Below are 10,955 nucleotides of genomic sequence, written 5' to 3'. Positions count from 1 at the left end.
CACAAAACACAAACACAGAACACAAAGACTGCACACAGAAACACGAGGATCATGAAGCACCTCGGACGCCTCCTGCTTCTCATGAGGCTGTGAATAAAACCGTTCAGGAGCTTAAAATATCAGTAAAAACATCATCGTCCTGCTTCCTGCCATCTTCTCCACGCAGATGTGAGAATATAAACTGGTGCTGCGATTGTTTCTGTCCTGCAGGTCAGCAGAGGGTTCTGCTGGATTACACTTGGTGCTGGTGACCCACAGCTGGAACGTTAATGCTCGAACACGCAGCTCACTGTGTGATTACACAGCCTGCAGCTCTCAGGCTTCGGGTCAGAACCAGAGAAAGGCAAATGTTCGTCAACAGCTAAGGATTCTTCTTGGCCAAAAACACTCGACCTCCAGCGACTGGACCTTTGTTTGGTTTAACTTTGGATAACGTTGTGATTTTGGTGGAAATAAGCAGATGTAACTCATGTAACTTAGTCCTGTACACACGGTGCTTACGTAACGTATTTAAAGGTGACTTATTTTAACTCACAAATGTTTTTTTTTTACCTCCACTGACGAGAAGACGTTCTCACCTGTGTCTGTCTGGTCGTCAGCAGGAGGACACAAACACTACCGAATGATAATAATAAAGAATATTTTTTTTTTGATCTTTCAGGCAGTTTTTGAAGCAGGACCGATGAGTTTAATATTAAATAACAACAATATATTAATCAGAAATAAAACATGTGTTGTTGAATTAAAGGAACCGGTGAGTCGACCTCGAGTTGGGAGAAAACTTTTGTTCCTGAAGAAGTTTTTGTTTCCTGAAGTTCTCACAAATTCTCTTGATTTGAAAAAGACGTTTGGAGCTTTCGATCACACGGCTTGATCTTCATCAGCAGATGGAGTTTGCTCCTCTTCATGGGACATTAAAGGTCATATTTCAGTTTCTGTGAGCACTTTATTTACTGCTCCTCCATGTTGGTTTGTAGGCTGAGGTTCAAAGTCCAGTTCTGACCCGACACCTGGACACGAACATCTCACGTCAGGATCTTTTTAGTGGGTTTAAAATGTGAGTATTTATTTAAAGTGACTCTAGAGTCTTCTCTCCTCGTCCTGCCTTTGTGCCTCTGGGCCTTCTACCTGTGGTGATCATCTCCAGGCTCCGATTCATTCAGACTCCTGACAGCAGGAGGAGTCAGAGAGGCGGCGGGCTGCAGGAGGAGGAGGAGGAGGAGGAGGAGGAGGAGGAGCTTCAGATTACTGTGCACCGGTCTGACTGACTGACTGACTGACTGACTGAGCGTCTCCAAAGTTTCACCGGCCTCCCGTTTCTTCGCCTCAGCTGCACGTTTGCTTGTTGATCAAACGAGCGACCACCGACGCACAGACGGCACCGACGTGACGCACGGAGACGCACGGAGACGCAGCGGGGCGCGCGGAGGAGTCTGAGCTCCTGGAGGAGCAGAGCTGGAAGTTTTTAAAGGACCCGTGAAACAAAGAGTGGATAACTACTGTAGCTCCACACTGACTGACTGACTGACTGACTGTCCTCCAGCCTGCAGCCGCTCAGCAGGAACATGATGGACTGAAACTCTCGGACCCGCTTCTCTTTTTGTTTTCCGTCGCTCGGAACCGAACTCGCAACACATGAGGTGGATCGACGGGACGCGCGGTTTGCACACAGTGAATCCCCGGGGATTAAGATAACGAGGGGCCATGGACAACTTCTTCACGGAGGTAAGGAGAGCTGCAGCGTGATGGACACACACACACACACACACACACACACACACACACACACACACACACACACACACACACACACACACACACTACAAGCTGTTATGAGATTATTAATGTGGCATTAGAAGAATCAGCAGGATCAGAATAAACAAAGTTATTCAAATGTTCTCTGGTAGGCAGATCAGACTGTGATCAGACTCAGTCAGGCTCAGCTGGGTCAACATGAGCTCTTACTGGACCATCAGAGGGATCTTAATGGGACCAAATGTATCATAAAGAACTTTATATGAGTCCTGAGCTCAGTTCTGAAGGAGGGCCGTGATCACGGTGCGGCTCAGACCGGGGGGAGCTGGACCGGGTCCCAGTGGGTCTCTGGTATTTCCGCACCTCTTTTTCTGGTTTCCTCCAAGAAAAAGAAAAAAGAAAAAGTCCTGTAAGGCTAAATATAGAAGTCTGGACCTGTGACCCAGCAGGAGCTCCTGACCGGCCCGCCCACTGCAGGAGACCTGTTATTGATTAGTGATTTGTTTCTGATCATCTGTCTGATGCTGAAGTTGTTCCTACATATAATCCTGTTGTGTTGATGGTGAAGCAGAAGACGTCAGATTGATCTCCAGCTGATTATCAGATGAGAAACAAAACAACATCCGGAGCCATTGAGTGTATTGGTGTATTGGTGTATTGATATCTGGTCCCGCTGCTAATGACGAGCAGAAACAGTCAGTTAATTGATAAAGTGACAGATTACTTTTGATAATCTTTAATTCTCCTTTCAAGCAGAATCACTGAACGTCTTGATTGGGAGGATTTATCTGCTTTTCTGTGTTCTTGAATTGGAGCCGCAGTGATTAACGGATTAGTCGATGAGTTGATTAGTAACCAAAGATTGATATTGTTGACTGAGCGCTGAGTAATTTTAGAAAAATATCTGAATATGTTTCATTTGAGGACGTCGTCTCGAGCTTTTGGAAACACTGTTGGACATTTTCTGATGTTTTACAGACTGAACAACTTTTGATTTATCCAGAAAATCACAAACAAATGAATTAACATTAAAAACTAGACAAGACAATTATCATTTGTTGCAGCAGGGAACTAAAGTTCTCTTGGTCTCGGGCTGTTGATGGACACAGCGAGACATTTTAAGAACGATACCTGCTGAGACAAACATTTAAAGTTGTTTCCTTTAAGAAAATCAAGCTGCTGATTGTTAGACGGCTAAACGGATTTTTAAAAAGCAGTAAATTGTTGTTTTGTCCTCCTGGAAAGACCCTGTCGTCATGACTGAAACCAACCGGATCAACATTTCAGTTTCAGGTATTGAGTCTCAGCTCAGGTGAGTGAGTCTCAGCTCAGGTGAGTGAGTCTCAGCTCAGGTGAGTGAGTCTCAGCTCAGGTGAGTGAGTCTCAGCTCAGGTGAGTGAGTCTCAGCTCAGGTGGGTTCATGCTCTACAGCAGCCGCGGTGATAAACCTCAGCTCGGTCTGTCAGGAGGTTGTGTAAATCTTCCTGAGCTGTGACTCATGACTAATACACTTTCGTCAGACTCCACACCTCTCTGTTGACGTCGGCCAGGTAACGGCAGCAACACCTGAGTCACTCCTGACCCTTTTTTTCCCTTTTGGCACTGAGCGCTGTGATGACAGCCTCTTTTCCTAAAGGCTCAGTCGGCTCGACGACAGATTGACTCTCCTTTTAAAAAGCCATTTAAAACCGGTTCTCCTCAGCTGCTGGTGTAACGGTGAAACACTTCCTGGTTGAAAGCTTGCCTGCTCTCTCATTGGTGCTTGTGCATTTTGAAAATCCAGCGAGGCCAAAGGTCACGAGACCGGCTGAGCTCACGGCGCTCGTGAGAGCAGTCGGGCCGAGTTAAACAAACAGCACGAGCTTTAAGGTTTTTCTCTCCTGCAGCAGAGCCGGGCCGGTCTCGTGACGACGGCTCGGTACATCTGGCTGCTGAGCTCTCCTGGAAGTCTCAGACAGAGAGAGGGAGAATGTTTGTGAGTGCCAGAAGCAGGCAGGCGTGCACAATAGTCTCAAATATCGGCCTGCCTGCCTTTATATCTGCCAGCTAATCGCAGCTGAAACAAAGAGCCCAGTCTTTAAGGAAAAGGGCATTTGACGAGGAAGTAAACCAGCTTCCAGCCGCCACGTACGGAGGCCAACAGAGGAATGTGAGCCGGGACGGAAACCGGAGCGTTTCATATTTATAGTGAAGACAGTTGAGATGAGGGACGCACAGAGAGAGCGAGGCCGGACAAAGACACTCTGTCCACGACGAGCTTTCACTGTAGAGACCTCCTGAAAATGACTGATTGACTGTGAGACCCGTCAGTGCTCCTCATAACTCAGACCAAATCACCAGAAATCATCAGAGGCACGTTTGGCTCCAGCGATGTGAAACTGTGATTGGTTCTTTTGTTTTGTAATCATCATGAACTAGATTTGTATTAGACGTCGTTCTGTTTGTGCTCTTCTATCGGTGTATAAGCACTGGCTCTACAGGAATAGCTTCTTTTAGCTAACAGATAAAGTTCTGGTTCTGCTGAGTTTTCAGCCGCAGTGTCGGATGTTCTGTTCAGCTGACTTGTCGACACCGTCTGTGTTCGGACCTAAACACTGTGTTCTCTTCAGTAGTTGTAGTCTGAGTTTCTTCCAGCAGATTCACTTAAATTGAATGTTGAGAAAACAGCAGCACTTCGTCCCCAAACTACAGAGACACGGACGTGTTGACAGTGACACGTCCGTGAGCAGAAGGTTTCTCCTCTCTAATTACTGCGCTGCAGCCAAAACAGTCTGGACCCGAGTCAGAACAGGGACTATAAATAGAGTCGGGCCGCACTTCCAGGCTGCACATTTTCATCGCTCGGTCATTTTTCCTCTCCTGGCCGATGAATCACTTTATATCCTTCACAGGTTTTAGTTTTTACGCAGAGACGCCTGCCAAAAGTAGAACCGCTTGGCACAGACTGGACCTTTTGTGGAGCGGCGCCAGTGAGCCCAGCGTTGGTTAGATAGTTAAGAAAGAAATGTTATTAATCTCCCAGACAGTTCTGCATTAAATGTAGTCCGACCCTGATCACACAGTCATATTAAACTGCGGCACAGGATACGACCTGCTTGTGTCAGAACCACAAACCCACAAAAAAATGGATCCTATGAAAATGAAGAGTAGAAAAAAACTTGTTGAAACAGTAAAAATCCTGCCGTGAAACTGAGAGCAGCAGCTGTGTGAGGCAGGACGAGGCAGGTTCACTCAGGTGTAACATCCTGACACCCTGCAGGAGAGTCCTGCTCGCTGGGGGCTCCGTGATTGGCTAATATTTGTGTGTGTGTGTGTGTGTGTGTGTGTGTGTGTGTGTGTGTTGACACAGCAGACTCAGCCGGGTGAGTCGGACGGTTACAGGGTTTGTTTGTGTTTGAACTGGCGGGCGTGGTGCGTGATAGGCTTCACCTGGGCACCAATCAGAGAGCGGGATGGCCTCCGCTGTGGGTTTTGCTGTGATTGCTGTCAGCCAAGGCGAATTAATTCATCAGAGACTCACAGGTAACATGAAGCATGAGGCGAGAGGTGAGCCAGGGCCTGATGTTAGAGGCAGGCTGGAAAGCTCAGGTTGTTTAAAAAGTCTCTCAGCTCCAGATTCTCCGTTTCCTGTTTTAAGCTGTCCTGTGAATATCTTTTATGTTTTTGAAGAGAGCTAAAGGAGCTAAAAATAGCGTCATCCTGAAATGTAAGCAAGTGTTTTCACACATGTTCTGTTTGGACTCGATTCTGCAGCATCCAGTCTTCAAAGAGACCCACTTAGATGTAGCTTCTTCCTCCGGGCCGGGCAGGCCGAGGTTGTAGCCAAGCTCCAGTGCAGGAAACTGAACTCTTCTCTGAAAAAGACACTTTGAGCTGTTTTTGGACACATGAACATGATCAGTAATTGAAATACAGGATTACATGCAGAGGCTGTTGGTCAGATGTGGACAGATTTCTGTATCGTCTTTGTTCCTCAGAGCAACAGAACTTCTCTCTGCAGGAGAATGAAGAGAGTCTGCGAGGGTTAAAGTTGTCTCCTCGTGCTCTGTGATAAACTTCACAGTGTCATTATTATTAAGATTTGTGTGTTTTCAGGCATCTGAAGGCAAAATGTTCCTTTTGATAGACATTTAAACCCTTCACGACTTCCTGTGAGTCGTCAGGGAACAAACCTGTTTTCAGGCTGACGTCATGTAAGATTAGGTGAATTCTCCCCCGTGTGTCGCCTCAGTAGGTCAGCAGTGTCTGTTCTCTGACGCTGACGATCACGTCGGCAGAGCTGAGTTACATTTGAGAACTTCTCTGTAAGAAAACGACCAACTGGAAGACAAATGATCAGCACACACACACACACACACACACAGGAGCCTCTCGGCGGCTGCAGCTCTGGCAGTGTGAGCTGGGTGTTGGTGACGAGCTGCTGGGAGGTTTGAACTCTGCTGAGAGCTTCTGCTTCATGTTCGTAATAAAACACAGAGACGCGTAAACTTCCAGAATAATCCTGTTTCAGTCTGCTGGCTGGTAGAAGCTCTCAGCCCTCCCTCCCTCCCTCCACAGGCCTCCACCGCCTGCCTGCGCTTCTCATTTAAACCATAAAAGCTAACAGGCCAATCATAGACATTAATAGGCTCCCCACAACAAACAGAGGCCTGAGAGGTTTATGTTGCTTAATTGTAATGATGATTTCAAGCGTTGGAGTCTCAGTGCTGTGTCGGAGCGTTTCCCTGCCTCCCTCTGAGGCTGCCGGCTCGTTGTAAAGCTGAAACCTGACACCTGTGGAGCTCGCAGGAATTCAAACAGCTTGCAGATTTGTCGTTTTGGGCGCTGCAGACGTCCTCTGCTGCTCACTGTCGTCCACAGACAACTGTGTTGTTGTGCAGCTGAAATCCTGCTCGCTCTGCAGCTTTTACACCTTCACACATTTCTTTGAGGTCACATTCAAAGCCGACCAATCAGAGTGTGAGCAATATACCTGAAGAAGAAGAAGAAGAAGAAGCAGTAAAACTATGAGAGATTAATGTGGAATTAAAAAAAATAATGCATTAAAACTCAAGCCTTCAACACTCATACTGTCCACTGCTGCAGCACCTCTAGATCCCAGATCAGATCCCCTTCCTGGAAAGCCTCTGATTGGTCAGCTCTCACAGGCCTGAGCAGGCTCCACCCACCATGTTTCTGAGTCTGCCGGTGTTTTTCCAGAGAGTGGTGGCTGTACAGTTGTGACATCACGACCTTACGACAGCTCGTTTGGAGTCACACCTTCTGAAAGCAGCAGTGTGACACTTTCACAGAGTTCATTCAGCAGCTCGATCGCTCTGTAAAACCAGAGTGTTAACCGATCTCTCGCACTTCTGTACGGGTGTCCACATACTTTTGGCGATGCAGTGTGACTGTTTGTAGTTCCTGCAGTCTTGATTTGATTAATTATCTTGATAACAAAACGATTATCATTCAGGGAGTTCTTCACGTCACCTTAATGTGATAAAAGCCGTGTTACATTGAGCCAGCCGAGCTTGGCTGCCGGCCTGCTGAGGCCTTTTTACACCGCCGCTGAAATAACACCTTCTCAAGGAGGCAGACGCTCTGGACCCGAGCCAGCGCCGCCTGCACTCCATCTCAGACTGGTTTCACTGCTCTCAGCCGACTGTATCGAGGCCAGGAGGGCAGCTGTGACGCTGGGAAATCAAACAAAGACTCAGACGTGGAGCTGCAGAGCCAGACATGAAACCTGTTTGTTTTTATGTCCTCCGCTGGCTGTGACGACCAAAAACATCTTGTTTACATTAATCATTTTTAATAAGCAGCTCGGCAGGGCGGTGATGAGACATCAGACCTCAGGTGGAGACATTCATTCAGCTGTAGGTCTGATGTGTAGCTGATCTCTCAGAGGAGGGCGAGGACAGACGGACAATCAGTTAAAACCATTCTTATAAATAATTAATGGACGTGAAGTCAAACTGTGGAGCCGCGTGAGCTCAACACAACACTTTGGTGCGTTCCTGTTTGCATTCCCAGCACATCTTTAGGAAAAGTGAATTTTAGACAAATCATGAACTGATATTTACTGGCTGCAGGCGCCAACATGGCCGCCTCTGTGTGACCAGATTACTTCTCTTTAAGATAACACATTTTTGACTTGATCTCCAAAGTGCTCCATCAGTCCGTCCTCCAGGTTCCTCCACATCTGCTTCTTGTCTCCGTTTGTAGGTTAATCCATGATTTAGATGCCACAATAGCAGCGTTGTGTACGTGGGTCTGAGATATTGTGATAAAGAGGCCGTCATACTCGACGAGGTCGAGGCTGATCTCTCACATATGTTTTGACTGAAAGCACATCAGTTTGAGGATTAGGATTTCAGGATTAGCATTAAAATTGTCTTTTGTTTGTTTGTCTTTCAATTTCATAAAGAGTTAAGTCTCCTCCACTGGTTTAAGCTCAGACACAGCTGTAGCTCCCAGTGTGACGTTCAAAATGTACATGCAGAAAAATACAAATTGACAGAAAACATCGAGGAACTCAAAGAAGCTGAAGTAATAAAATAAGTTCATCACACTTCTCTTTGTTGTCCAGCTTGACAAAAATGCATCTTTAAAATTCAACAAATGTTCAAAAAGTTGGATTTTAGGTTAACTTGACTGAAACTGCCAACAGTAAGAACACGTCTGACTCCGAAGTGCAACAAGAAGTCAGAAGCAGCTGCAGGATTTATCTCTGAGAAGTTGTCGTGAGTTATTGCCGTCAGTGTGCGAGAGAAAGACGCCTCGATAAGACTCTCGAGTTTTCAGGCCAGGAATATTAAACCACTTTCCTCTTTTTCTCTTTCACGAAAAGAAAAATACACGTGACTGGAACATAAGCATAAATGTGTGGAAATGGATTTTACCCGGCGTGTTGTGAAACACACTGAGTCACGGCCGTCGCTCCGATCTGCTCTGAAAAAGACAACGTGAAAAATGACACGAGAGCGTCTCAGTCTGATCAGTTCGTCCTGCGTGAGCGCTGCGTGTTCAGCCTGTCAGTCTTCATCTCCCTCCGTCCATAACTCTTCTTCATCACCGTCCTCGGCCTCCTCCTCGAGCTTTCTCTAAAGTCTGGACTTCCTGCCGGATGGCTCTAAACATTCCTCTGGATCCTGACACTTCCTCTGCTCTCACTCTCTCCAGCTCCCCCCACATGTGATCACACAGAACATGGCGAGCAGAAGGTTCAGCTCGACGCTCTGTGACTCTCCTCTGTCAACGTTATGCTGCAAGAAAAAGTGGGAGACACTAGCCGAGTTTCCATGAAGCATTTAGAAGAATATTGCATTAGCGATATTAGATAGAACCTCCTGTCATTCGCAAAGAAAGTTTGTGCGCTCGCTTGAGGTTTGTCGCTTTTGTCTTTTGTAAATCAGAGTTCAACACTCAGCTCACCTGACTGATCAGCTGTTTCCCGTCTGCATTATAATCTTTGCGTGTCTTCAGACAGCGTGCAACACGGCTGGTGTTAGCTGTCCTGTCAAAAGTAATTCCTGAAGACCTCTCTCCACTTTGTCTCCTGGTTTGTTTACCTGCCAACACCTCATCATGAAAGGTAACGAGGTCTCACAAGACCGGAGCAGAACAGCGTGCAAACACAAACACACATTATTATTCAAGACACAGTATTTTCATGTCCATCGAGGAGACGTTAAGATCCCCCTTCTGCCGCTTTATTGAGCTGAAGTCAGGATTATTGAGGTAAAGACATATACAGTGTTGGAATACCCAGGTGTGTGTGTTCACTCAGGTGTGTGTGTGCAGCTCGTGACCTCTGCTGTCACCTGACCTCTGTGTGACCTCCATTGTGTAATAAAGCAGAAAGTCCATTAAGATGATGTTAGAAGCCGTCAGTCCTCCTGTGTGACGCGTCTCCGTGCCGACCCGACCTCGGACCTGCTGTACCACCAGCGCCGCTGCAGGAGAGGTCATTTCTTGGTTCGGTGGCTGTGGAGGGAAATATTTCAAGATCCAGTGAAATGAGTTGAGGCCCGGGACGTTCTCCTGACACTAATCCCTGAGCGTCCCGCTGGGTCCTGGTTCCCCCGCTGCTGAAATGGTCAATTAAAACCAGGACTGAAGTTTGTGGATCCGACCCGGTTTGATTTTCCTCCGCTGACGAGGCGTCACTCTGCTGCAGACGAGTGCTTTTACCTTAAAGCAACAGATTCATGTCGGCGTCTCTGTCGTAGGTAGAGTGCAAAGTTTGGTCTTTATCCTCCGTTACTCCTCAGAGTATTCTTCATGTTCTTGTTGTTCTTCATGACAACTGAATCCCAGTTTGACCTGGACGCTGATCTCAGTGCTGTGGAAAGTCAGAGTACAACAGCTGGTTGTATTAATAAAGCTGATGTTGAAGCGTCTCGAGGAAACACACATCACCAGGGGAACAGACAGCAGAGCGTCCAGTGAACGCCGTCTGTTCGCTCTCGTTGTTCCTCACATCGCTCTCCCTCTTCACCTTTTTCTTCATCAGTGTAAAGTTTCCACAGTTGTTCCTCTGTTACCTGCAGATCGGTGACCGGGGAAAAAAATGCCTCCTCCTGTTTCGGTTGCACGATGACAGATGTGCTTTCTTTGTCTCGTAATCTCTCCTTTCTTTTCAGAGGTAATAATGTAGCCGGTGGTAAATAGGGAACAAATCTACAGGCAGATGATGTCATTCTTCTGCAGACATTACACCTTCAGTACTTACACAGAAGGAAAAGTTAAAGCAGAAAACAACTTCTCAGTTTAAGCAGCTGGAGTCAGATACATTTCAAAAACAATGACTAAAACTTTCACCAAACAGGTGAAATGAAAAGTCAGGAGGAGTCGTGTGTCTGTGTGGGTTTCATCACTTTGTCCTGAGGGACGGCGGACAGGTTCCTCCAGGACGTGTCTGCATGTTCTCACCTGTACGTGTTTCACCTGTCAGACTAATACACACCTGACAGAAGAAGTGTGTAATTGTCATGGCGAGGCTGGTTTCTACTGTGGCGTGTTGTGATTTATGATTCTCATATATACCTGAAGGCAGGTGACACATGACGCACACCTGGCTCACCAGGAGTCAGCTGGCCTACTGAACACTGATGGTTTAACAGAAAACACCTGCAGGAGGGAAGATATTCTACTTTTTTCATTCCTCGTCCATTCGCTGTCTTTATGTCGCCTCTATAACTTAAAAAGGACTCGGT

The 10,955-nt window shown here is 46.8% G+C and overlaps 1 protein-coding gene across 1 annotated transcript in view; it reads left to right on the top strand.

Annotated features, from left to right (window-relative positions):
• Positions 1-1,283: 1,283 nt before the first annotated feature.
• myo10 (myosin X) overlaps positions 1,284-10,955 on the top strand; it is a 95,870-nt gene continuing 86,198 nt past the window's right edge. Inside the window, exon 1 of the mRNA XM_037082940.1 lies at positions 1,284-1,725. Coding sequence (XP_036938835.1) covers positions 1,705-1,725 — 21 coding nt within the window. The 5' untranslated portion in view covers positions 1,284-1,704. The remainder of the gene's footprint in view (positions 1,726-10,955) is intronic.

Source organism: Acanthopagrus latus, chromosome 21 (genome assembly GCF_904848185.1).
Source record: "Acanthopagrus latus isolate v.2019 chromosome 21, fAcaLat1.1, whole genome shotgun sequence".
Taxonomy (NCBI): domain Eukaryota; kingdom Metazoa; phylum Chordata; class Actinopteri; order Spariformes; family Sparidae; genus Acanthopagrus; species Acanthopagrus latus.
Note: the sequence above shows the minus strand (reverse complement) of the source record. Positions and strands in the feature narration are given on the sequence as shown.